This window comes from Syngnathus scovelli, chromosome 11, assembly GCF_024217435.2.
Source record: "Syngnathus scovelli strain Florida chromosome 11, RoL_Ssco_1.2, whole genome shotgun sequence".
In the NCBI taxonomy this organism is placed as follows: domain Eukaryota; kingdom Metazoa; phylum Chordata; class Actinopteri; order Syngnathiformes; family Syngnathidae; genus Syngnathus; species Syngnathus scovelli.
The window spans coordinates 9,933,217-9,960,870 of record NC_090857.1 but is presented as its reverse complement, the minus strand read 5'-3'; the positions used below and the strand labels follow the sequence as shown (position 1 = coordinate 9,960,870).

At 40.4% G+C, this 27,654-nt stretch overlaps 2 protein-coding genes across 3 annotated transcripts; both read right to left on the bottom strand.

Moving 5' to 3' along the window:
- Window positions 1-1,718: 1,718 nt before the first annotated feature.
- LOC125977410 (PAK4-inhibitor inka2) lies at window positions 1,719-3,900 on the bottom strand. Its single transcript, XM_049733849.2, has 3 exons — window positions 3,759-3,900; window positions 3,597-3,642; window positions 1,719-2,794 (listed from the first exon to the last, which is right to left on the bottom strand). The coding sequence occupies exons 2-3, from the start codon at window positions 3,597-3,599 to the stop codon at window positions 1,865-1,867; spliced, it is 933 nt and encodes a 310-aa protein (XP_049589806.1). The 5' UTR covers window positions 3,600-3,642; window positions 3,759-3,900; the 3' UTR covers window positions 1,719-1,864.
- Window positions 3,901-4,764: 864 nt separating this feature from the next.
- Window positions 4,765-27,503, bottom strand: LOC125976719 (guanine nucleotide-binding protein G(i) subunit alpha-2). Of its 2 annotated transcripts, XM_049732562.2 has the most exons (10): window positions 26,927-27,503; window positions 26,625-26,791; window positions 15,181-15,223; window positions 13,917-14,058; window positions 10,453-10,613; window positions 8,017-8,145; window positions 6,544-6,673; window positions 5,991-6,144; window positions 5,692-5,884; window positions 4,765-5,628 (listed from the first exon to the last, which is right to left on the bottom strand). In XM_049732562.2, the coding sequence occupies exons 1-9, from the start codon at window positions 26,935-26,937 to the stop codon at window positions 5,694-5,696; spliced, it is 1,128 nt and encodes a 375-aa protein (XP_049588519.1). In that variant the 5' UTR covers window positions 26,938-27,503; the 3' UTR covers window positions 4,765-5,628; window positions 5,692-5,693. The 2 variants fall into 2 exon arrangements, with proteins under 2 accessions (XP_049588519.1, XP_049588518.1); XM_049732561.2 differs by having other exon boundaries at window positions 26,625-27,503.
- Window positions 27,504-27,654: the final 151 nt, after the last annotated feature.

Below are 27,654 nucleotides of genomic sequence, written 5' to 3'. Positions count from 1 at the left end.
CGTCTCTGTCAGTTCTGTTTTTGTTTGTCAGCCCTGTCGGTCAGTCCCGTTGATATTTGTTAGGCCGTTAAGTTATGTCAGTTTGCGGGTTCTGTTGGCTTGTTCCCCTTATCCTCCCTTCCAACTACCTTTTCCTTTTCTATTAGTACTATTAAATTTTTTTGTCACATATTTGGACTATTGGCTATTTTTGCAAAACTCTTCTCTCGAATTACTAGTGGAACTAGAGTAGTATTAGTGTAGTATAGTATTGCTGAAAAGTTGTCTTTGTGCATTTTTGTACATTTGTGTGTTTGGTGGCCACCACCCTTCTTATTTTCACTGGCTACAAAAAAACTAAACGGGGCACTTTTTCTTTTTTAATTCATATAATGTTAGTTATTATTCTTGCTACTGCGTTGTTCCCTTTCCACATACTTATGCAACATTTTATACATGCAGAGTCTGCCTCTTTCTTCAGGCCATTTTTGCTGAAGTGTCTTCACACGCCCAACGAAGCTGACAGCATTGCTTTTCAGACTTTGTTTGCCTTTGGAAGCCCAGGTAGCTGCTATGTGTTTGCAGAAGCCACCACCGTTTGAGGTCACAACCCATCGCCAGACCTTTAGCTCTGTTTGGATACATCTACACGGCGGGCCTGAGGCGTTTGGTGGTGTTTGCATTCCAATTGGAAGAGAATTATTGGTTTATGAGGAAGGAAAACATATTCGGAATGTCTCGATCAAGGGGCTGATGATGAGGAGGAGGAGAAGGTGGAGTGTTTCTAAGCAAGGACTGCAGGCCCAAACAATTTTGTTTGGCTCAAATCTAATCGCAGGATGAGGTGTTTCGTCCAACCCTGTTGACCCCCCCCCCACCCCACACACACAAACACAAGTTTAACAAGCATCAGTGGGCTGTGATGATTGCGAATGCTGCTCAGGTTTCCCAGCGGTTGTTAAAGACTTGCTAAAAATGGAGATTAGTGGGAACCTTTGCAGGTCACGGAAGCCTCAGGCGGTTTGAAAGGAATCGATTACATTGTCATCACAAAATGGGACACTGTGGGGTGCTATGATTTTTAAAATAATGTTTAAAGTTGCATTTTCAAAGGGAAGTCACTGTGTATTGTGCTTACGTTTAGTGCACAGCAGCGTGTGACGGTTGTGTGCCGACAACGTCTCTGGGGAGCTCCTGTTGTGCTTGGTGGGCTGAGCATGTGCACAGCAGGCCCACGCGACAAATGCCCCCTGCACGAGCCAGTCACATCCTGTGCATGGCTCGCCCCTCACTTCCTGACTTTGGGGGGCAGGGAAAAACACTGAAACTGTATTTATACACAGATGGCATGGAACACATTTCAGTGTTGCTGAAAATACATATTTTTTGTACGTTTGTGTTTGGTGGCCATTTGCCCGCTGAATTATCTGCAAAATCTACAGTGGGAAACTTTATTTTTCTTTCCAATTATTATTAAATAATATTCCTGCAACCACTGTAGTGTGTTCTTTCCCTTACACCTACTCAAGCAGCAATTTCATATTCATTATTCAGAGTCCGTCTCTTTCTTCAGGCCTTTTGTGCATACTGTAAACGGAAATTCATTCAATAGATTAAATACATTACTCATGAATACTATACCAAAAGTTTTAGATGTGTTCATCTTTACCTTTCACCATGCTCAGCATTCATGTTAATATCATATAATACATTTGCCAATGATTTGGAAACTGAACTACTTTTATATGGAAAGTATTTTATTGCTTGCCGAGGGTAAAAAAAAATGTCATAGAAAGGATTAGGAAACATTTCACAGATTTTTACAAACTGAGTGCAATTATATATAAGGGTTTATTAGGGTTGGCGGAAAATCCATCTTATACTGTCAGATGTACCCGATGATGTCGTTGCATATTATGGGCTGTCGGCTGCCCGTCTTCATGAGTGCACTGAAGTGGTGGAAGTCTGAGTCGAGTGCATGTAGGCCCGTGTGGGACCGATGGAAGAAAGGTTTGAGCGACTGGAGTCCCACAGGGCAGGACAACCTTTTGGGGGCCTCGGCAGTCCTGCTCACTTGAGCGGACTCTGTTGCTTTCTGTCTCATCTCCACACCTTTGGAGATCCCAGCCAGTCGTCGCTTCATGTTGACTAGAATGTCCTTGGCGAGGCGCCGCCCAGCACTTGGCTTGAGTTCTGCTGGTTCTGGACACTCTGGGAGGTCCATCCAGTTTTTAATTAAGTCCGCAAAGCTGTTGTCCCCCAGAACCAGAGGCTGTCTGTTCCTGCTTCTACTCAGCAAAGCTGTAGTCCAGTCCTCTGGGTCACTGGACTCAAAGGAGGTCCAGCGCTCTAAGCAAGCGTCCGAGGTGGATTTGGGTCGGATCCGACCCGAATGTCCCGTGTTTGTCCGGAGGCAAGCAGAAGCGGAAACGCGCACGTTTCTTGTCCTTCTCAGAACAACACCTTCATCGTGCCAGGAGGCCTCCGAGTAACCGGAGTCCAAGTCCAAGCTGTTTTCACTGTTGGGTGAGCCTTGAGCCAAGCGCCCGTTGGGTTCTTCTTCTTCTTCTTCCTCCAGCGGGTTGGCCAAACAGCAGGCGGAGTCGTAAGTGCTGGCCTCGCTGACTTGGGACACGCGCTGGTTGGAAAGGCGCTCCTGCTGGGCCCTCTGTTTGCACAAGCGGGTCATGGCGAAGGAGCGCTCGCACGGCTCGCTGAGCGGCCTCGGCCGGCCCGCCTGCTTCGGGTCCTGCAGGGAACGCATCATGTGCTGCACGCGGCTCTGGAAGCAGTCGCTGGAATCTCCCACACACAGCTGGAGAACCAAACAAAGACAATCAGATGAAGAAATTGGCAAGAAGAACGAGGCCATCTTCCAAGCGCATCGCGAGACCTAAACGCTTCCTTGTGTTGTTTCTGGGCCGGTGGGATTTTTAGCAGCTGAGATCACCGGTCTTTGCGAGCGTGCAAAAACATTCCTGACAAATCTCTGAGCGGCCATCGGCACGTCAAGCGGTGTGATCCACCAAATAAGTCAGAGAGCAGGATGCACATTTCAGACGGGGAGAACTCTCCCTGCTTCCTCTGGCAGGAGAGGAAATTTGGAAGGGAGAGATGTGCAGTTGAGTAGGACGTATCCTCTCTCACAGGATGTTGACTGCTGCGTATTACTATGTGAATGCAACTTTGCGGATTTACATTATGAATCCAGTCAAACTGAAATGTGGACACTTATTAGGTACACCCAAAAAAAAACATTCCGCCTGATACTAGGAATAGAGTCATCAGATTTGATTGACATTGTCAGCACCAGCAGTGTTTAGCCTTTGGAGACTCCATATGACATGATGTTATCACAGCTGTGAGTTCTCAATTCTGAACCATTTGGGACCCCTCGCCTCCTCCTCATCATCTCACATCTCCTCCTACTGCCCTGACTTATTCTCAGTGGGGCAGCATTGCCACTGTGCCACCATGTTAGTTTTCCCTTGAGCTGGAGGGGGGTTAAATACACAGTGGCCACAAATAAGGGGGTCGCACTATAACTTGCTTAGATGTTTCAGTCAAGTCAAGACACTGTTGCCGTATGCAAGAAAAATAGAGGGAGAATAACTTACCATTGTTTGTAAGTGTCTGCAGCGAAGTTACAATTTCTTATGTGTTCTGAAAAGCAAAATAAAAGAGCAATGATCAACACAATTTATTACATTAGATTAGATCTTTAATTTTCTGGAATACAAATAAATCTGTCTTTCATTTTTTTAATGAATAGTACTAACCTTGGCATTTGGTTCCAAGCAAAGAAACTCCTCGTGTATATTTTACTTGTGATGATGCTGTTGCTGCTGAGTCCTTACTCTTGTGCTCTACATGGGCTGACAGCACATTTTGTAGAGGCCCAAGTGTTTCTCCACAACCAATGAGTGTGAGGCAGACAAAGTCTCGACCAATACCGAGGCGTCTCATACAAAGCCCAGCCTCCAACATAATGAGTTTGTAGCAGGCACAATTGAGGAAGATGAACTGAAAAATGTTTACCATATTTACCATGATTTCCAATGTCATCATATTAAATATTAAATATATTAAATATTATACTGGCTGTCTCCATCTATACGTTACACTTTTGTATGTATTTATTATTATTATTTATAATGAGTCAATTAATTGAATGAAATTGAAAATCCAAATTAAAATAAAATTTTCAAATTAAAATACATACCATAATAAAAGATAAATTAAATATGCTATTACTTTTTTACATTGCAACATTGTGTGCGTGTTTTAAGTTTTATTTATTTGTTTTCCTCGTCAATTAGCGGTCTGCTCACAGCACGGTGTTGCAGGGCAACCAGGTGTAAGGCGCCACCTGCTGGCTGCATCAAGAAATTATCACTTTTCCTCAAGTGCTGTCTTTTTTAAGAGTGGTTGAATACAAACACTAATTATACATTTTCTTTCAACGTGTCAATAAAAAACAATGCTCTGCTTTTTAGAATTGCATACAAGCCATTGGATAGTACACGTTCTCATTTTGTTTGCAAGTGAGGAATTTTAACACCATGGGTTCCAGACTGGAGGATAATGCAAATCAACTCATTCATGTCGAGAAAAGAGATAAGCATCATTCAACAAGTCTAAAATTTGCACACAGTCCCAACTCAACTGTTTTCAAACAGTGTTAAAGTCATGGAAATCTTATATACTGTATAGTGACTGTATTCTCACATTTGCTTAGCATTGAACAAAATGTGACATATTTGAACAAAAAGACACAATAACCTCTCACATGACCAAACTTTTATTATTTACATTTACCAAGTGACTTGATTTGTACTTTAATATCAACAAACAAGTACCGTCTCATCCTTCAGACGCATTGATTCGTAAGCTATGGATACAGAGTAGAAATAGCCCTAATTGACACTGTGAAGAACAAATATGAAGTGTAAACAGATATCAAGGCACAAACAAAGTCAAAACTAGAGAGTCGGAATGAAACAAAGACTACACGACAATCTACAGTAGGTTAGCAACAGACATCATTTAAAACCTCACAGATTGTTTTTAAACAAGTGCTACGTAATTGGTGACAAATAGTGAGTGGGGACAGGCTAATTAATGGAATGTCATGCAGGGGACTCATCATTGATTGTAAATGGCATACAAAAATGATTTTTTTGTTTTAGCAGTATTTTGTTCACGAGTTGAAGCGATATAAAATATTGTTTCATGTCATCTTAATAAACTTCAAGGGCAAAAGGAACATCTTAAAAAAGTCAAAGCAAAATGAAATCATCACAAGATTTTCTTGATGGATAATAAATATTCTTTGTGCATTTTACATGCGTTCCAACAATTTGATCAAAGCCAGCTCATTTTCCCCGCACCTCCTAAATTATTCTCACACCGAGGTGTGAAAAGATTCATTAAGGGGAGTATCAAGAGTAAGAGCTGTTTGTATGCAGGGCCAACGTGAAACAAAGAGGATGATGGTAGCCAATCAAACGATTGCTGAAGTTCTTTCAAACTTTCCCCTTCAGTTATAATGACGTCTGTCACCATTTCCATTATGAAAAGCAGTCATCGTCACATGGTTGCTGCAGTCTCACATGCAGTGTGTCACCAAACACAGCACCTGTAGGGGAACTGAAAAGGAATCCGTTTTATGCACTTTTTCCGATTTTCTCAAACCTCCGTGAGCCGTCTCACCTTCAGAAGAGCCCGCAGTCCTTCAGGTTGTTCTTGATGATGACGTCAGTGACGGCGTCAAACACAAACTGCACGTTCTTGGTGTCGGTGGCACACGTGAAATGGGTGTAGATCTCCTTGGTGTCCTTCTTTTTGTTCAGGTCCTCAAACTTGGTTTGGATGTAACTGGCTGCTTCGTCAAACTTGTTGGCTCCTGTGATGAAAAAGAGTTGTTTTAGTTTAGTTACTAATTTTATTCAAATTAAAATAATGGATGATCATCGCCCTATTATTCAAACAGTTTTACGTTCAGCTTGTACCTGTGTACTCTGGGAAGCAGATGGCGAGGGGGCTACGGGTGATCTTCTCCTCAAAGAGGTCCTTCTTATTGAGGAAGAGGATGATGGAGGTCTCAGTGAACCACTTGTTGTTGCAGATGGAGTCGAATAGCTTCATGCTTTCGTGCATGCGATTCTAAAGGAGAAGGCAGTCAATAAGCACCAAGTGGCAGTGGAAATAATAAATAAAATTAAATAAATGGAAATAAATAGATAATAAAATGATTTTTTTAAAATCAAGCCTTAAATTATTGTCATTCCTTTACTGTAGTACGCCACCAGAGGGAGCTGTTTTTCAATATTTCAAATGCAAGTGATAACGTCGCATTGGTGCTTGTTGAATCATTAAACCAATAACCTGTTCAAATAATTGGGGTCATATGGTTCAAGCCACTTTGGATTTCAACATTCAATTAGTTGAACAGCAAAATGGATTGTGCAATCATAAGAAGACTTGTTAAAAGCCTTGTAATGTGCTTCATCATGATTGTAGAATAGATGAACAAGCCACAGCAGGGTGGTGCCCCATCCTCACCATCTCCTCATCCTCAGCCAGCACTAGGTCGTACGCGCTGAGCGCAACGCAGAAGATAATGGCCGTGACGCCTTCGAAACAGTGAATCCACTTCTTCCTCTCGGAGCGCTGGCCTCCCACGTCAAACATCCTGCAAGGAGAAGATGGCGCAGAGGAGACACACGGGAGAGTTAATGTGCGTACGAGGTGCAGGCAAACGGAGCCCGGTGCTACTAAAAGACACAAGAGGAGAAACTTCAGGTGAAATTCAATCCCTGAATGTACATTAATATTTTATGAGCTTGCTTTTGGAAGACAAGGAGGTGGAAAAGCATCTGACCAAGCATCAATAACAGACACTATACAAACGCTTTAGAAAAAGATTGACACTTTTTGTACCTATGGCAAAGTATAAAAAATGAAAAAAAAAACCTTTTATTGATTCTCTCCATGCATTATTTAGGTCAAATACTGAGGCAGGGGCAGAAGGTAGACATTTAAGAGCTGATCAATGAACTGGTCACGTCAAAGCCTCCAGGCCGGTTCTCACTTCAAATATATATTCTGGCCACTAGTTGGCGCTCCACAAAATCATGAACCCATCATTATTGTTTCTGATTAGATTAGCACTGTTGTATACATGCACATAAAAATGTAAATAGGTCAATGAATGAATGTCATGATGCAAATACGCAGGGGCCAAACTGTTGTCATTCGCAATAGCAATAAATAAACAATTAATAAATATTTAATAATAATTTTCAATATTTGAAAAAAAAATGAAGATTTTTTGATTATTTACTAGAACACGTACAAACATTGCAGAAACTATTTTTTTGCATAAACTTTGAGAGTAGCCTTTTAATGTTCCTTTAAAAAGGGCAACTGGGTTCCGAGTAAAAACTGGTCAAATATCTAAAAAAAAAGGTATTAAAAGTGAAAACAATTTGCAATTCTAGTAATGACACACGAATTTGATGCACAATTTGTCTTAAAATGATGTGGTGGGCCGTATCTGGCTCCCGGGCTTTGAGTTTGACACCTGTGTCCTATGTGGAGACATATTGTTCTCGTCTATATGCGCTTACATAAGTGTTAGCACAGACAGGCCCATTTATCAAATGTTTGAACGCATAAACCTACGCTGTCCATACATCCTGTGTAAGCATCGGTCCATTAGTATCCCACACAAGTGCTCAGGCTGCGTCTAGCCATGTTGCATAGAAATGGAGCGTGGGGGGTTGAGGAACTAATTTATTCACTCTCTCTGTAATTATAATAATTAAACTTTCAATTGCTGTTTTAATTTAGCCCACTTGCGCATTTCAAGGTTGCATTGTCGAAATGAGCACGTTCTGCTCAATGAGACTAACGGCCTTCATGATGGCTTTGTTTAAGAGCCGGTGAGCACCGATGTGATGCGTTTTCAGCGCGAGTGGGCGGGAGAGGCGCTCCGTTTTTACTGCAGGACGATCAGCAACGGTGCAACCTTACTTGAAGTGCAGCTCTTTGAACGTGAAGTGAGTCTCCACGATGCCAGTGGTCTTGACACGAGTTCGCAGCACATCCTGCTGGCTGGGGATGTACTCTGCTTTGGCTATCCTCTCCAGATCATTAAGGTAACTACAAAGAGAGTGAGAAGGGAGGATTAGAAAAATTCCGACCAATCAAAATGTTGCACTTGTTTGACAAATAGCACTTAAAACACTGGGCATGTACATCAAAAGGTCCCGTTAAAGCATTTATGGAATACATTGCAAATACTTGAGGTGATAGTTGTTAAATCAGAAAAGAGATGTCAGCACCCAAACAAAGCTTCTCATGGGGACATGCTCCCTGCTCAACCAAGAAGGAACTGTTCAGTCAGCACAACATAAAACACTCCCAAAAGCTGCAATTTCTCTCTAACAGAAAAAAAAGGACAGTGTTGTTCTTGATGGTCAGCAGCTCTTAATAAAGGAAATTCACTCTCTCTGCAATAAATGATTATTCCCGTTGGCAGTGTGTGCGGGTGTGTTTGTGTGTGTGTGTGTCACTGATGGTGGAAGGCGAATCGAAGGATGTAAAATTGACTTGTCTGAAAGGATAATGCAGCAAAACCTTATGCATCATTGATTTGGGACTGAGCTATATGCAATTTGTAGTGCTGACCCCGCTTGGTTACTCTCTTTACACATTCGAAATCTTCTGAAAATGGCTTTGTGTTGCAGACCTTGTCCCCATCTGTATTTGATACCTGTTCACACAGTATAGAAAATGGATGCTGCAGTGGTGGTCACATGACTTGATGTGTCTCAATGCAGTAGACGTGTCACATGGACTGCCTTTCTTCCTTCAATTTGTTTTCCATTGTTTTCCGCAGTCTAATCCGCAAAGGATCTTTTTCAAACATCTTGTACATCATTTGGAATGATAAGCGACCCATTATAACAACATCAAACATCCGATCACCCGGTACGCCTGAGATAATCCTCATCTATTTTTCATCAAACCTTTAAGCAGAGCTCTCCTATGGCAGAGCAAGCACCCCATTGATTTTAAATACAAAGATTACAGCGAGGGCTAAGCAGGGCAGAAATGATTCATCAAAAAAGTCAAACATTTTCATTTGCCGTGTTCATTTTTACCACTGACTAATGATACTGCAGATACATTTACTTCTCTGCATAGAAATAAGATGGCCCGATGGCAGCAAGCCAAAGACAGAACTAATCGGTAGAATAATCGATTTAAAAAATATTCAAATGTGACAGGAAGGTGCAAGTTCAATGTCAATGCGCAGCCTAGAATAAATGAAACATGTCGAGTTAAGATGAAAATTCTCCTGAAGAGTCATTAAAGGGTCATCCCATCTTGGAAACTTGTAGCAAACATTTTCCAGCAGGATGTCAGTCAGTGAGCGAGTAAAGGCGCATCTGTGTTTACAGCCCACCTCACTTACACCAGCATTACATCATTAGCAGCATCCTCAAGGCCAGCTGGGAGCATGTCGAGCCCGTTCAGTCTTTGTTTCACTCACAAAGTATTATTACGTGATGTAACTTGGCCACTGATATGCTATTCTTTAGCTCTCTATATATACACATCTTTTTATACACACAACGCAAGATAAAGACAAAGGAAGGAAAAAATATGACAGTGAGGATCATTAAATTTCTACAATAGAATTGCTTGAATATTGCATATTAAATGGAATGTATTTAACAGGAAAAAGCCATTTAGTAGCAGCCAGATAGAAAATTAACATTTTGATTGATTTGTGTTCCTTGTCTAATTTGAATAGTTTTTTCTAAATTGAGTAGTAGTATTAGCAACTTGATTTCCAATCAACGATTGTAGTGAAACCAGTGAGACTTTTCTCGAGGTTGTCTGAACAAAAACATCGAGCAGCTGTAGCGAAACGTGCACTTTCAATAATGAAGCAAAGTATTTAGGGATTCATCATCTCGAGGCCTGTTGTCATAGTTGACTCTTATTTATTTTTTTCCCCAGCCATCCGGCAAAATGATTGCACTCATCTGCTTGCAATATTAAAGAATCAAACCACAGGGAAAGCTAAATAATCAGATAACAGATAATATCTTGCCAGTCTCGATGGCTCTCCGGGGAGGTCATAGCAGGTATTCCAGTGCAGACAGAGCATCTGAAAGAGGCGCCATTGGATATATCGCAAAATATCAGCGTCAAATCACCCAATCAATAGGCACAACGGGGTAAACAAACGTCAATAATACCCTTCCTCTTCTAAGCGACGATCAAAAAGAGCACATTTCAAAAGACATCTTCTCAAAAAGTTGCATTTACATTTATAGTGGTGGAATTGTTGTGCATTGAAGCAGATTGCATATGAACTGACGTGGTATCGGAAGCGAACACCATTATTTCCCCCGACTGGAAACGTGGCCGCAAAGCATACAGATTACAACTCACTATGCCGCCGAGTCGTTGAGCTGGTATTCCCGCGAGCGGGCGAAGCAACTCTGTATGCCGCCGTCGGCCCACAGTCGCAAGATCACGTTGGCCAGGTCGTCGGGCAAGACGCCCTGCTCCTCGGCGGCTGCGGACAGAGCGAAGAGCTGCTGGGCGTCGTCCTGCAGGAGCGGCACACAAACACACGCGGATGAATGAATGAATGGCTGAATGAATGAATGAGTTTAAGACCAATTATAGGGTATCATGATCCAGCCTGTTAAATTGCTACAATCGTCTCATAATTTGTTTCCCTTGTATGGGACAGCAGAGTCCTCAGCCTCAAGTTGCCATGGAAACAGTACATGGAGCATGAGTTAATTGATTTATTAGGCTTTACTGGGATTGTGGAGGAAAAATAATCTGGGTATTTTCTAGCGACTAGCTGATGTTGCAAGCTATGTAAAAGGATATTTCAGCTGACAGGAAACATGACTAAATAAATTAGATTTGACCTCCAACTGTGCTACTTGCTGTTTGCACACAAACAATCATATTCATTCACATCCGAGATGCATTTTTGAAAGGGATAATGGATGTCATTCAAATACAGATGCGCGTCCTCATATTTAATTTACTGCCTTGCTATTCCACTTCAGACAGCAAGAGTGAATACATGAGGTCATATTTCTTTGACTCTGACTCTTATCCTTTTTATGTTTATTTTGAAAAAAAATCCATCCATTTTCTTACAGTCACACAATTTACATTACAGTATTCAGTTAACCTAAATAAAACATGCAAAGACTCAAGCAGAGATTCAATCCCAGTAAGTGAGGCGGACCTGACCATTAGTCCACCATGCTGCCCATAAAACAAAAATGATGCAGGAAATACAAGACAGACTAAAAAAAAAAAATCGGCTCTGCAATTAGGGGGTTAAACAATATTTCATTTTTCAGGTTTGATTTTCAGTTGGCTGCTTAGGCAGCAATATAATGCCACCATAGAAACTAATGATAAACTACTGCCAGTGGCTTTGAGCTGAGCACAGCAGAGGCAATAAATTTGTGTGTGCAGGATTACTGCGTGCCTTCAAATGCTGCTTTACTACCATGATGACATCTCTCCATCATTTCTATCTCCTCCTGACATAATACGTAAGAACAATATTCACAAAAGCTGGCAAGATGTATTTAAGCAAGCATGCCCTAGTGTCAGGGACGTGCAGTCAGAGGAGGCAGAAAGGCCTCACCTGCATCACAAAGAATAATTTATGAATCTAATAAAATCCGTTTCAATTTTAGTATGCCGGTCTGATTTTATTTTTGAAACTACGACATTTCATAGTCAAAATTGATGTTCAAATACATGGGCAAGACAGGAACAGGCTCACTTCACCTCAAATTGCACAATCCCTCACTAACTGGATTGAAGAGGCTTAGCATCTTCTTTGTTGTACTGTTTCTAGACAGTTATTATTCACTTTAATTTGACCATAGTCAAGTTAATATACTGTGATAAATATTTGTTTTGCAGATTAAAAAAAAACTCAATGTGAGGCAGACGGTTTTATGCCTCACTGAAGTGAGCGTACCACATTCTACGCAGAGATGAAGCTAGCTGTCAACTGCAGTAATAAATTCTGAAAGCTAACTGTGGAAGATATTCTGTTTAACTGGATAAGCAAACAAATTTTCACAAGGGTTTCCTTGTACACGTTAGTAATTATTCATGCATAACTATGTATATGCCCACATACATTTTAGAATTGTACAGCAGGTCCATTTTGCTTTAATGGCCACAGTGCGCATACTACGAGCCCTTTGGGACTTTCAAAGGCCACCGCGCAGCGTGCCGAGCACTCTATCAATGTTGATAGCCGTGTATTTTTGCACATTTGCGCGTCTTCATTTCACTCGTAATTAGTTTGACTTGTGAGTATTCTACCAGTATATGGTAATTATGGGTACAGCTAATTAAAGTGTCCCTTTGAAGCTCAAGTCCAAAGTCTCACAAACACAAAATCATTAAGATAGTACAAATTGATGCTGTGAAAAGCTTCTGTAATGTTCAAAGTGGGAGCGGTGCTTTCAAAGAGTCTCAAAGGAAGTCTGTGAGTAGAAGGAGAATATTGCATGTATTTTTTATTTATTTATTTTTTCTGAACACACTGGCCACCACAGACCTGTAAAATTACACTGCTTCACACAAACTTGTTTCTCGTCACTTACATTTATCTGAGTATTGTTATGAAAAAAAGATTAAATCATTGCAGTTGGAAACCACTACAACACAGGTGTCAAACTCAATACGGCTCGCCACATCATTTTATGTGGCCCGCGATGACAAATTGTGCATCAAATTTATGTGTCATTACTACAATTGCAAATTGTCTTCACTTTGAATAATATCTTTTTTTTTAATATTTGACCAGTTTTTACTCGTTTGATTTGATAACGAGATGTTTTGTAGCTTTTACTGTATATAATACGAGGTGCTCATACATTTATTTTTGGCTGACAGTCATAATGGCCCTCCGAAAGAAGCTACGACTACAATGCGGCCCGCGAAAAAAAGTGAGTTTGACTCCCCTGCACTACAAGGACATGCTTGTTAGTCACATTGCACCTAAAAGAAACGGGCCTAAGTGAAATCATAAATGACAGTCTTTAAAAAATGGAATATTCGAGGCCACCTGAAGGCTTTAGAAATTCATTAGAATGAATCATTATGGATGCTGAGAAAGCACCTGGGGAATTAAATGCAATATGCTCTGCGAAATAAATTGCCAGCCGGTAGTTTTGAACAACCTTCAATGCCTCACAGACAGTCGGAACTTTGAAAACTCGAGCAACATATTACAACCGCACTTCAGTGCAACACATTATTCCAAACGTATTCCCATCATAGCACCGTAACAGCCCTGCAGCTGCGTTACGTGCATTAGTGTTAGCCGTTGATAAATTCTGACTGTCTGCTAGGCCATGAAGGTGTCTGAATGTGACTGAACGAGGGAGCTTGGGGATGGAGTGACTTCACCCGGGGATAGCTGGGAGCATATGTCTGGGCAGATGACAGGAGCGTGAGCATGTATTTGTAACTGTCGGAGGCAAACAGGTTTCACTGACTGCGATTTGACGTTAAAGAAATATCAACGATCAATTAATCACTGCGGATTTATCATCATGGAATAATAATATTCAAGACGTCGTCTCCACACAACATACGATCATTAATACGGTGTTGAAATATTGGTCCAGATATTCTCGACATGAATGCTTTGGTGCTGCTCTTTTGGTTAGCAGCAATGAAGTCCAAATTATTATTGTCTGTGTATGAATGATGGTATCAATGAACTATCTGATGGGAAACACAAAATAAGGTGTTAGAGGTGGAATATATTTGAGGAAAATCTGTTAAGCTGAATATCATGCAGAGAAATCTTCCAGTGTGAAAAAAAATCTTTGTGGGTGATATCTTACCACTCTGCCAGGATTGCTGTAGTCTATCTTGAGGCTGACCATGGCTTTAACGATGGCCATGATGGACTGGATGGTGTTACTGTAAACCACAGCTCGGTATTGCTTACATTCGTCTTCCGAGTAGCCGTCTTCGTGGATAATCCTATGCAGAGGATTTGAAAATGAAGAAACATGCCATGTATTGATCGCCAGAGCAAAATGGATTCTGATAATTCTGATAACAGAAAAATCCGCAGATTATTCAAACAAATATTTAATGAGTAAAACAAAGATATGGATTACAGTATATATGTATATATGTGTGTGTACGCATCTGTTCATGTCTATTTCATCCAACACATCAGCGCGTTGCATTGCGTAACACCCCGCATCTCGAGTCCGATTTTATCACTGCCATTACCGTTCACCTAAACGAGAAATTTAACTGTCTAATACTGAGATGGAATCTTTCAGACTAATGAATCAGAGCGCAGAGGGAGAACATGAGGTCGTAATCATATTAACTCTCAAGTGAAAAGTGCTCGCTGCCTGACAACTGCAGTCATTTAGCAGACACATAGCCTAATTTAGGAAAAGGATCGTTTTCCTCGGCAGCGCATCGAGGATTTGTCCGTGTGTGGTGTTATATAATCAATTCTTGTTTGTTTCTAGGAGACTGACACAGATGTGTGCTCGCATGTGTGTATTTGCGATAAAAATCATGCTTCAAAAAGGTGACAGACTGTTCTTGCTCCCAGCTCATAAAAAATGGATTCGGTGCCAGGCTAGCCTGAAGGAATGTGAATTATTAAGCCATCCCGGATCCTGTGCGTATTCGGATTGGTGTACTGCCACAATGTTGTTCTGCCGTTCTTGTACTTTGAGTCGTAAAAGGCACGTGCAGTCATCAAAAGGGAAACCACCAAGACGCAGGGGCGCATTTCTGCTATCAAAACATTACAGGCTTACTGCAAATATTGAGCTACTACTTAGTGAGGATGTCAGAATGGTTAAAGGATCATCGTAGTGAAAGATTCTTTGCGGAAGGTTGCCTTCAGTCTTTGTTGACATTAAAAAAAAAATTGTATGTGGGGAGGAAAAAAAATGACATACTTCGGTCAAGTCATGATTGTTATTAACAAATGACCAAAAAAATTCACCCTATTAGCTAAATCATTTAAATATTGCACAAAACCATATAAAATGCAATTTCAGACCAATTTCCAGGCTCAAACATATATTATGAATACTATATATATATTATGAACATTTTTATCATACTTACTTCATCTGCTTTACAATGGTGCTTTTCCCAGACTCTCCAGCACCTGTTGCAAAAATGAAAGATTCAAGTTAAAAAAATAAATAAATAAATAAATACCAAACAAAACGCCTTTGTTAGCAGAACAAAGTTAGATTGGAGTTCAAACTGTCTCCCAGCAAGCCGAGCGTTGAACTGTCAGTGACATCACACGATCCCCCTCTGGGTTGTCTGCTCTATTGACGTTCTTCTTTGTGAGAGTGCACATATAAGAGTGTGTTTGTTTCTCACTTGAGGGAAGAGAGATGTTTTTAGGCTCACTGCATCACTGGAGGGAAACTTTATCTTTGCAGGACTGTGGTAAAAATAGACTATTTTGTAAAGTGTGGAGAGGTTAAAGCCAAGGGGGGGACACTTCAGGATGTACGGTGTACCATAATGTACTAAAGAATGTTAGGCTGGTAGAATTTTGTGAAGTTGTCATAGTGAATGCTTATATGATTTACAAGTGTAAGGTAAGAGCTCTAAAAAAGTAGAAACTGACTTTTATGTTAATAATGATTTATTTGCCTTTATTTTACCTAACTAAAAAAAGACCAAAACATTTATATACTAGGGCATGATTATTAAATTAAACACAATTGAATGCAAATAAATTGTATATAATTAATTGTTGAAATAAATGATACTATAATCAGTTCTAAAAATATTTGCTAGTGATAGCCCTATATTTTTTTGTGCATCTTTTTCATTTTAAAAATTGCATTCTAATTCAGGCGGCTCAGTGACGCACTGGGTAGCACGTCCGCCTCACAGTTAGGAGGGCGCAGGTTCGATTCCACCTCCGGCCCTCCCTGTGTGGAGTTTCCATGTTCTCCCCGCGTGGGTTTTCTCCGGGCACTCCGGTTTCCTCCCACATCCGAAAAACATGCTTGGTAGGCCGATTGAGCACTCCAAATTGTCCCTAGGTGTGAGTGCGAGTGCGAATGGTTGTTTGTCTTTGTGTGCCCTGCGATTGGCTGGCAACCGGTTCAGGGTGTCCCCCGCCTACTGCCCGATGACGGCTGGGATAGGCTCCAGCACACCCGCGACCCCCGTGGAGACTAAGCGGTATAGAAAATGGGTGGGGGTGGGCATTCTAATTCATTGCAATGTATATTAGACTTCAGTTAAGTAGAGGCGGAAATATTAGATCAGGCACACCCATGTGCTGCCCTCGTCACGCCATCTTGACCCAGACGCCAACAACCATCAGGACAGAGTGACGACGAGTCAGCAGGCTAGAGAATCAGCAATAGCTCCTGTCGCACTGTCAACGCTCATCATGGTCACGTCATTAACCCCCCCCACCATTTCGTTCTAAGTGACACAACGTGACATGCCAAGCTGCAGCATGGTGTCAACGCAAACCCTCCGGTAGCTTTTTATGTCTGATCATCTCCCTTCCATCTCTGCCTGCAAGACAGCTGCGATGACCAACTGATTTTCTGAATTTATTGTCTTCTAGGCTTAAAGGACTGCACAGTCTGCATAGCCTCCATGCTGCAGATTTACCGCTGAGACGCTCAACACAATTCATTCAAACAGTTCAATCATCTGGCTTACTCTGTGAATTCTTGCATAATACCCCAAATCTGGTGTTGAAATGAATGTTACTCTCTCTGTGGACACGCTCACATGAAGGTCACTTTCCTCACTCCAGAATAAAACGCGGCCATTAATATTTCAGGCCCAACGGGAGGTGAGCATGTGAACACTGAGAAAGATGAGTGCAGCCTTATTTTTCATGCTCAAGCTAGTTTGGAGGAAAAGGGGGCTATTGCTGTGCGGCTACGGGGGGGACTTCAGATATTCATAGTGTGGTACCAAAATTGGAGTAAAAATATAGTCGCTAAAAAGCAAAGCGTGGAGAGTCTCTGCGGCGTAAATAAAAGAGCACTGTCAATAAACTGAGCCTGCCTCTCACCCAAATTCAGCTTTATGCTCCAGCTCACTCGCGACCCCAAACAAATACAAGCGGTATCAAATACAAACAAAAATATTATATTCGTGTTGTTGCTTATATTAAATTTGCCATTTCCTACAAATGTGCCACGAACCAACATTTGGGTATCAATTTTAAGCAGGATATTAAAAAGGAAATAATCTGAACTTTAATTACCTTCCAACCTTTCATTGCGCAGAGGTCAAATATTTACAAGATGTTGTCAGCAGAGAACATCAAACGACCTCATGTGATCAGCGTGTTCAGTTGGGTTATTACAAATAAATACGCAGAGGGGTCTAATGGATGCGTGCAATCTCTGCCGCAGCAAAGATGGATCATTGGAGTGCAGCTTGTACTTCTGGAAAAAACTCAAGAAATAATAGGTGCCAGAATCATTTTGTGGTTTATTTCGCTTTCTCCATCCAGACATCTTAGGAGTCGTAAGTAACTTGAGCCCTGTGCGTTAGTCACAACAACACAACAGAAGCACCCAGCATTCTCACTAGCCTTAACTACTTTGCATTTTATTTGAAAGCTTCCCTCTGAAGTACTTGGTGGCCATTTTATTGTTAAAGTGAGATATAAACTTTTTATAGTTTTCCAGTGAGAGCAGAATTCATTTCCATACAAATGCTCTTGGATCAATGTTATCAGATTGATGTCAATTGGGTTATTGTTTAGGTGGGTTTTCTCTAGGTACTGCATTTTCTCCCACATTTTTACATTTAATCAATGAATGGAACTGATTCATGGATGAAGTCAGACAAAACCTCAATTCAGCAAGTGTCCAGGGGTCAATGTCAAGATCTGTCACAGTTCGTTTCCTTGTTTTAATGTTGTCATAGTTTGGGTTTGCGCGTCTGTGTGCTCGCCCCTCCCCTCCTGTGCTCAGATCAGTGTAATTGCCGTCACCTGCCTCTCGTTAACTGTCTTGTCACCTGCCTCTCGTTAACTGCCTTGTATTTAAGTCCTGTCTGCCCCTCACTCCTGTCGGGTTGTTTGCGTCTTATGTCTTCTTGTTTCTTCTAGTTGCTTGTCTGTTCTTGTCATGTTTTGTCTTTCTGTTCAGTTATTCACGTCCCGAGTCGAGCATCTATACTTTGTCTTTTGCGTTTGTTCAATAAACCCTGGTCCAAGCTGCGTTTGGTCACCCACCTCTATTCACTTCATGAGTTAACTTTGTGTTTTGCTTTTGGGGGATTGGGAAGAAATAAGGTAGGTCAATTGTTAAGCCAAACTGAGTGATTTGTTTTAATTAACCTGCTGCGTACCTCTGGGTAAAAAGTTAAAAAGTGAGACGCATCTAAAATCATGATCTTATTGTGTCGAAATTGTCATTATGGTACTCGGTATGAGTTTTCACTATCGGTCGTAAAATATATAGTTAAGAAAGTTAGGACTAATCTATTTGTTTGAAAACAACTTTTCTAAACCGTTAATGAACATTGTTTTGATGGCAAAAGTAATTTGATGAGGAGTTTGATGAGCTGGGAATTTTCTTAAGAGGTATATTTCAAGCTGCATGCACCTTTATTAAATCTTTAGTGTGGGGAAAAAATAACAAATCTTGAAAAATATAATTACTTTTAAACTCCTCCCCAGCGTGACTTTACGACAAGCAAAGCAAACATTTCTCTCGTAAGAGAGGCTGCACAGACTGTCCGTGCAAGATTCGTTTTAAAGCTATCCTTGCACTGATTAATAATAAATAAGATTTATAATAGTGGACCATCCCACTGCTATTAAAAAATCCATAGCCAAGCACTGACAGTAGACACCCCATCTCTGGCTTGGCCACAATCTGATACACCTTCACAGCATCATAAATCGGCTTCACCTTCAAATCTCTACATTGGTCAACTATCAGGTTGTAGTTGCTATGTATGGCTATGATACAATTCATTGAATCCCGGCCCACGGCTCCCCACCAACACGGTGGCGTCACGACAGCTCGCATCCGATGAGCTTTTACAGCCATTTAAAAGGTTAACCTACTGTGGGCGTCGATTAAACAGAGCAGAATACAAAACAAGCTATGATTTTGCTGACGGGAACAAGCCCAATTGATTTCTTTGATGGAGTAAACACATCTTTTGTCTGTTTGGTTTACCTTCTAACAGCAGGGTTGGCTCGCCACCAGTTTTGGTGTTTAAAGCCATCTGGTCATGACAGAGTGATGAGTTAAAGCAGCCAGACTAAAAGAAGTCAGGTCAAATTTGATTTAAAAATTAATCCTTTTGTGGAATATGAGTTGACCTTTAATATTTTAATACAATATATTTTTTTCTATAAACATTAACTCAATGAATAAATGAAATACTCATTGCCATCTCTTAACTTGGCTTCTTCGTATGTATGTAGATGATTCAATGCAATATTGACACTCTCACATAGGATCAATAACTGCTCAGTGCACCTGTCAGAATCTCCAGGTGATTGACAGCCCGTCTCTCCAGGGTGTAATCTGCCTGTTGCCTTAAATCGGCCGAAATTTCCCGACCTTGATGCTGAACAAGATAAGCCAAATAGAAAATGGACTTCTGGATGGATGGTGATAAATAGCAACCATTTATCCCTTCTATATTTCTGCAGTCATACACGTGTACATTCCGAGGGGGGGGGGGGTCATGTTCGTCATCAATGGCCAATCTCCCGCTGACAGTTTGGTTGGGATGAGTGAAGGTCCATTATAGCTGTGATAATGTGATCACAATGCACACCAATGATTACATTGGGCTCCCAGTAGGGACTACATGACTCATTCTGTGAAATGAATGGATTCAGGAAGCCTTTTCCTGTCTATATAAATGCAAATGATTTATCGCCATACTGATATAAGTAGTGGTAGTAGTGTAGATAACAATATTGTCTATCAGACTCAACATATTGTCCAGCCTGACAACATATTTTTGTGTTAATACGGTATGTTTTTACCTGATCAATGAGCGTTATCCATTTGCTCTACTAGTTTAGTTAGAACAAAGATCCACATTATGTGTCTGTAATCCGTGCAGGTGGGTGGTACAAACAGGCAATAGATGCAGAGTGGGCAGCAAAAGAGAAATGGTCGTGCGTACGTACTATAGTACGCTATATCGTCTGGAGTGTTAAAGTAGGTCATCAGTTGTGCAGAGAAGAAGATGAGCTCCACCGCTGGGCTCTGCATAGAAGCGGACTGCACAATGTTTAATCTGTTTTGTTTGCTCACTGGCGCTTCTTGTACATAGGATGGATGTGACCAGACTGCTTAATTTGCACCACACGATTCAATATGCATCTGCGGTAACATCTCAATTTTTTTTTTTTTGATGCAGCATTGTAACTATTGGGACTGATATTATCGTCGTTCTGTTTCCACTTTAATTTTAGAGGCGCCACATGGATCCGCCATGAAATATTGACCCATGAAAGGAGCAAACAAAAAAATTAATACATTTCAAGACTAAACTAAACAATACATCCATCTCCTATCAATGATGATGTGCATTTTCCCACATCTACCAGCATGGTCAATGAATAAAGAATTTTAAAGCCAAAAGTTGGATCAATTTAATTAGATCCTCCTTGGAGCATATGCACCATTATGCATCATAGGCAAGGAGCTGCTAATTGATAGATTTAGGTGACTATCTTCTAAAAGGCTCCAGTGCACATACTAATTACAACAGCAACCTAAGCAGCTGTAACATGACATGCATACAAAAATGTGAGCATGATAATCAATCACATATCCCTGCGGCTTTGTACTGACTTGTAGGGACTGCAGCATATATCAGAGGTAGTAGCGCTTCATTACGCTACATGTACAATAACGTCACGGTCACTTTACATCTTTCTGCACGGTTAGTTCTAGTTTCCTGTTCTTGACCGCTTCATCTCACCGACCGATATATTGAGTCACCAACGTCACCACTTGTCCTCCTCTCTCATGAACGCCACACGTGCCGTGACGACACCAGACTGCTCTTTGTGTAATCCTTGTCATCTGGAAGATGTGATGGATCAAAGTGACACATAGCGCACGTGGTACCAGTTGATCCAGTCAAGGTTGACATTACAAGCGGCGAGGGGATTCCCCTGTATTGTAGTAATTGTAGTGTATTAACAAAAAATATAGCCATTAAACAGCTCATAATGAACAATTACAATTCAATATCGATGGTTTTCATTGTCAATTTTACATTTTAAATTTGACATAGATGATTTTTTTTTTTACTCCTGAATCTTGTCACTTTCTTTTAGCATTGCTAGCCACCATCAGCAATGTGGGTAGGCTCGAGAATTGCATTCACGGAATTTTTGAAATCTTGCATCACTTGAATATCATTTTATTCAGGCAGACTGGACCACTCGGTATTTGATTACGGGCCACGTGGCCCACGAGCCGCTAATTGGACAATATTAGCGTATATATATGGTAATACAAAAATCCGAGCAGGTCAAACAGGTGTAAGAGCCTCCAGCGACATATTCCACAGTAAAACTGGTTTCAAATCTCACATTCTTACTGGTGACAGGTATAATTAGAAATCTGTGATATACGTACTCCTTGTATGACTCACGTCGGAGTTTAACAGCTCAATTGTGTTGTGTGTGCGTCATGCGACGTGTCAGAAGTTGCCAAGGGTACCCAATTCATCGCTGACAGAAATCAATACGCACTTTGCCTTGCGGGAGTTCCAATGAATCACGCTAATCAAGTGAATGTGTATCGTTAATCGATGGCATCACTTGACAAGGCTCTTCAGAAAGGCTGAAAAACTGATCCAGCACTAGAAGGAAAAGAAGTTGGACCGTGGCACAGGTCGGCTTGGAAGTGGTGCAGGATCCCAACTCGTGTTATGCAAAAGTGCATCCAAGTAATGTAATCACATTTGCCATAATCAACAATCATTCCCACACTGTCCTGTTTCATTTTAATGAGCCATTGCTCACCCCGCCCTCCAAAATCCAAACTGCTTGCTTGCAGATATATTGTCCTAGAAATGGCAGCTCTGATAAATTACTGTGATGCGTAATTTCACACCTAGATGCTCAAGCACTCCAGAAATGTCTTTTCAAGCCAATTTTCCATAGTATGGCAATTTGTAGTTGTACACCAAAATGGAGCAAATATAACCAAATATTAATCAAACACCATGATCACCATGACGCATACATACTGTGCATAAAATTTTCTTAAAAAGTGTGTTTGTATTTTTCCTCAGAATTTTAGCCGGCAACTCTAGATTTGGATATCATTCAGAAAAATCTTTTTTTTTCTTCTCTAGCAGAGGAAAGCTGCTCCTAAAATGTATGTGGAGCACGCCAAAAAAAACAAACAAGGCCATTACAATGTGACAGACGAAGCACAGCCTTCCATCTGATAACGCCGCCGCTTTAATCTTTCACTTGGTTGAATGCATTAAATAGTGAAGTGTGCCTCTGAGGTTGGTTCAAAAATTCAATACGATTCATTTCCCGCAGATCAAACCAAATACACTTTTTTAGGCCACGGCAAGCTCGCTGCCTGTCCAAGCAAGAAGAATTGATGTTTCATTAGTACTGCGATGATACCTCATCGTCAGGGAAACCCACTGAACTGTTGCGCCACTTCTACTTGAAGAGCATGTTTGATTGTTACTAAATGAAGGTGTGACCTCATTGGTTCCTCTCTGCTGGATCGATGGAAGAAATACTGAGGTGAATATTTTTTTCCCTCGTTTGTAAGATTTGTAGAAATTCGCAGACACCGGAATGCTCCTATCCAGCAGATTGACTGTCAGCCTGATAAATAAATGCTTTTATTTATCTCTTCACGCTGCAACTCTGTTGACTTCCAAAGGTTGGTTTATTTAATACTGACAAGACAAATAAATCTTAAGCTGAGCTACCACTATCAAGAATTTATACACTAACTGGACACTATATTAGGTACACCTGCAAATCTATTCTCATCCAATAGAAATGGAGCAGACAAATAATTCATACAGCTCTTATATTGGATCGCGCACTTCATCAAAGGGAATGAAGCGTTTTGAACTAATCCAATTAGCTAAAATATATTTCAGGCATTTTGTTTTCTGCAGTGATGATCATACAGAGCAGCTCTTGGAAATGCCGGAGTCATCAAAAAACACAATCAGCTTGATCAGCAAGTATTTTGTTTGCCTGCTTCTTGTTATTTCTTGATTATTGTTTCAAAAATGACCAGTGCAAAACCCGATGATTGGAAGCCATTTTTATGTGTTTCATTTTTTTAAATCAATGTTGTCTATCTTATTATTTCCTATACTGTACCTCTGGTCCTGTTCAGTGTCACCAGATGAAAATTACTTTTTCATAATAGCAGACAACTCTGATAGCTTTCCATTCACATTGTCCTATTTTAATCCTCCTAATGAGATCCATTTGTAATTATCTTTTTTCCATTCATCACAATTCACCATTGAGCTGAAAAGTGTCTTTTTTTTTTTTTTTTTTAAGTCGACAGAAACAAACTCCATCAAGCGCCTCCTCCATCAGCTGACTTTGGAGTCAAGTGCAATTAGGCAGATAGATTGGAGTCAATCTCGATGAATACGCATCCTTCCAAACACTTAGCCACTCATGCGCTCTTCAAGACAAGAAAAGGGAGATGTGAAAGAACGTGCAGGAAAATAAGGGGATATTAAACTGCATCCTGAATAATAAATGCCGCTGATAATGGAAATGTGACTGGAAAATTAAAGATGGGGACGGATCTAATTATCCATAACCTTGTGAAGGAAGTGAAGGTGCTTCACGTGAGGCCCTCAGAACTTCATAAAGTCTACAACAAATGGGTTTCAATTGTTTTTAGACTGCTCTGACTTCAGGCCATGAAGGTATCTAAATGTGATTGGATGAACGAGTGTCTGAATATGTGATAAAGTAGCCAGAGAGGGTAAGGTCAGTGCAACCGTGGATGACGAGAAACGTGAATCAGCAGGCTTATGGAAAAAGAATGGACGAGCTGAAAAACAAATATTTATCAATAAAAATGCCTCAAGTAGATTTAGAGGAGTCATGATGTGCAATTTCAATGAGGTGGACTTTTTTTTTTTTTTTTAATTGAAGATATTTTTCTTCAGTGCCAACCTGTTCCTGTTTATCTGCTCCAGCATCTGTTCTCTTGCCTCAACGACGCAACTGTGACGCTAGATAATGAGTAATACAACACAACACATTAAACAAGACAAATACTAGATTAAAAATTTTGGTAGGCTTCGATTGCTTTGTATTGTATAATGATACCACAGGAGATTTGGCGGCATTTTATTATTGTAGGCCAGGAGAAAGGGCTTTACTGATTTTATTAAAACATGCAAATGTAAAACATTGCTTTGGTAAATCTGTTGACACGGGTGGCATTTTAGCCAGAGTGCATCAAATCAAACCTGTGTACTCTCGCTAAAACAACTTTAAATGTAATCTCTTAAGCTTGCCTAGTACAGTAACGACAAAGTATTGATCTATTAAGAATAAGTGGTATTGATGAGAGACATGACTAACTGTCTAGCTTGTCACTTTGTGGGTAGTTGTTGTGGTCAGTCTCCCGCTGAGATTTGAGTCATGTGGGTGGAAACCTATAATTATCATCATGTGCCCAAGGTGGAATTTAACCATAAGACAAATGCGATTATTTGTAGTATTTTTTATATTCACTTGCTGTTTCTGGTTCTCACTCTACCTTAATGTGATGACAACTATATAAAAGAAATAAGATGCCTTCCGCACTCATTAGTCAATGGCCACTATGGAATGACTCATCATCTCTTTGCCCAGAGCTAATGTGCATCCTCTCACACACCACGCTGACAAATAAAACAATTATAGCTTGCACAGGTTGTCCTGAAATCATCCGCAAAATAGACAAACAGCAGAGTTGGCTTCCATTAACTCACGGTAATATTGCGTTGATGGGAACATTTGAACGTCACACACAGACGCACATTCAACTCTGTAAAGTCAAATCATATGATTTGATTTTACAATGTCTTTAACGCCCTCAACCCATCATTCACGGTGAGGGCTGCTTTTATCGGGCAACAGACTCTCCATGCTGGCAAGCAACGTCTGACAGCCTTTTTATCAATTTTACTTCTGCAGCATTCGGTTCGCTGCTGAAATTGCCCACCTCGCATAATATTTTCATGGTGCTTATTCAAGATTTCACACAGGTTTGAGGAAAGGCGTGCTGCTCTGGGCCTGGTAGAGGCACGCATGCACACACACACACACACACACACACACACACAAATGTATCAACACTAGCTGGCCTCTCTTATTGACTTGTCAGCTGACTCGCCATCCTGCAGCTCTCCGTCCTGGCTTGCGCTAACAGATTGTCACAGCAAGATGACACACGTCCTGCACCACACACACACACACAAACCGTGGCATCCTCCCGCTTGGCAACATACATTTACACACTTTTGCACACGACAAGATAAGATAAACGAGGAGCGAGATGAATACAATCTGCACTCATCTATGCAGAGCACAGAGCTAATTATTGTACTCAAAATGTGTACCTTTCACAGAGCCAAAAATAAACAGGTAGGTGTGTTACAAAAGCTAGGTCAAGGGTAATGGGTTTGTAAGATTCACCCAATAGCACAGAAGTGGGTAAAGTATGGCGCAGGGACCACTAATGGTCCCCCGATAAGACCCACGGAGCCTTAACAAGTCATATAAATTAATTGTATTTATTAATTTTAGGAAATATTTTTGTCACAAAAAAATGGTCCCTAAATATGTATTTATTAGATTTTATTTATTTAATCATTCATTTTATTGAATAATCTGTTAATTTAGTTACTGCAAATAGTAATGAAAATATATGAGTAAAAAAAAGAATGTTAAAAACACAAAAACAAATATTAATTAATAATAATAAAATGAACAATTATGAGCAAATTATTCAAGTTGGTTACTGTATTTATGCATCCGTTGTATTGGATGAATGTATTTATTAATTTTACTTTAATATATTTGACTACCGTATGTCATTGAATAATGTTTCAATGATTTACTGTATATAAAATAAATTACAAAATTACATTTTCATTTCCATTTCACTTATTTAATTGAATAATTGGTTAGTTATTTATGATCAAAATAACTACAAATTATTAAATTAAGAAATGAGAATGTTATTCATAAAAAAATATTATCAATGTTTTACATTCTCTTTTTTTTTTTATTCCGTTTTATCTTGACAGCTCTGTCCAGTTGAAATAGCAACTGTAGTTTTAGAGCACAAATACCTAAAACTCATCATCCCTTTGACCGAGCAAAAGGCGAGGGGTAATTTATTCGACAGTCAGTATGATTGACAGTGTCAATCATAATTGAACATTTTTACCTATGCAAGAACGTATTTAGTGACAGATCATTAGATTGCGCAGGTGGCTCGTAAGTGGTTTCATTGCTTGCCAAATTTTGCACCTAACTGCAGGAGCGCAAAACCGAGGTTTACCTAAAAGAAGCAGCTTGACCTCTCTGGCCGCCTTCTCCCCGTCTTCTCGGAGGTTCTTGTCGATCATTTTGGACCTCTCCGCGGCCGCCTTGTCCTCGGCACTCACCGTGCAGCCCATGGCTCCAAGACAGGGCAACGCCAAACCTTTCGCCCGGCAAAAAGGCTCTCTAAAGAAACAAAAACCAGCAGAAAGCTTAAAAATATGTTTGGTGCAAAAAAAATTCCAATGGAAGAAAAAAAAGTCAATGTCTCTGGATGAATTGCTGCTTAAATGGATCCAGATCATGTGTGATGACTGTTACCGGTGATCCATTTCCAACGAGTCAGAACCGCGCGTGCTGCTCGTGTCCACCAAGCAGCTGAAATGTTCTCGCCTCAGTCCAGAACGCCGCTGCTCCCATCCCAGATGCGACCTGTCTGCTTCTCGCTTCACGCTACGGTAGCCAAGAGAGCTCAAAAGAGAGTGCGCAAATGAAGGCGCTCGTTTTCAGAAAGATGTCCTGGGTATTGGTGATCAAGAGCCATAGTTGATTTTTTTTTTTCTATTCAGACAGATCATCCAGGCGGGGTATATATATATATAAATAGTTGAGGCTGATCATGTTATAATTGACCAATTATCAAATTGAATTGTTAATTACAGCCCATAGCTATATCTAAATTCTTTTTGCCTATTTTATACTATCTAAAATTTGCCCATTATTAAAGGCTGTAGAACTATTTTGTACCATCTAATATTTATTTTGTAGTGCTCAAAGTCCCACCATTATGGCCAACATAAAAATACTGTAGCATAGAAGGCCTAAAATTGAGACAGTGGTCAAATATCTCAAAACTATGTAATATCGACCATTGTGCTTCTCAAACACAGATATCAGCTATCGTCAGCAAACATTACCAATATGTAGGCATCACTATAAAACCATTTCATGACAATGGAATAATTTTACTTATTAACAGTATTGATTTAACTCTGCTTATCTATGGAGAACCAAAACTGCCAAAATAAAAAACAAATGAGTCAAAAAGT

Coding starts and splice junctions, on each gene's coding strand:
- LOC125976719 (XM_049732561.2), bottom strand. CDS start 26,910: ATGATCTGGATCCATTTAAGCAGCAATTCATCCAGAGACATTGACTTT. Junction 15,224..26,624: donor GGTCAAGCTGCTTCTTTTAG/GTAAACCTCGGT, acceptor TTTTTGCAACAG/GTGCTGGAGAGTCTGGGAAA. Junction 5,885..5,990: donor CTGCTTCCCAGAGTACACAG/GTACAAGCTGAA, acceptor TTTTCATCACAG/GAGCCAACAAGTTTGACGAA.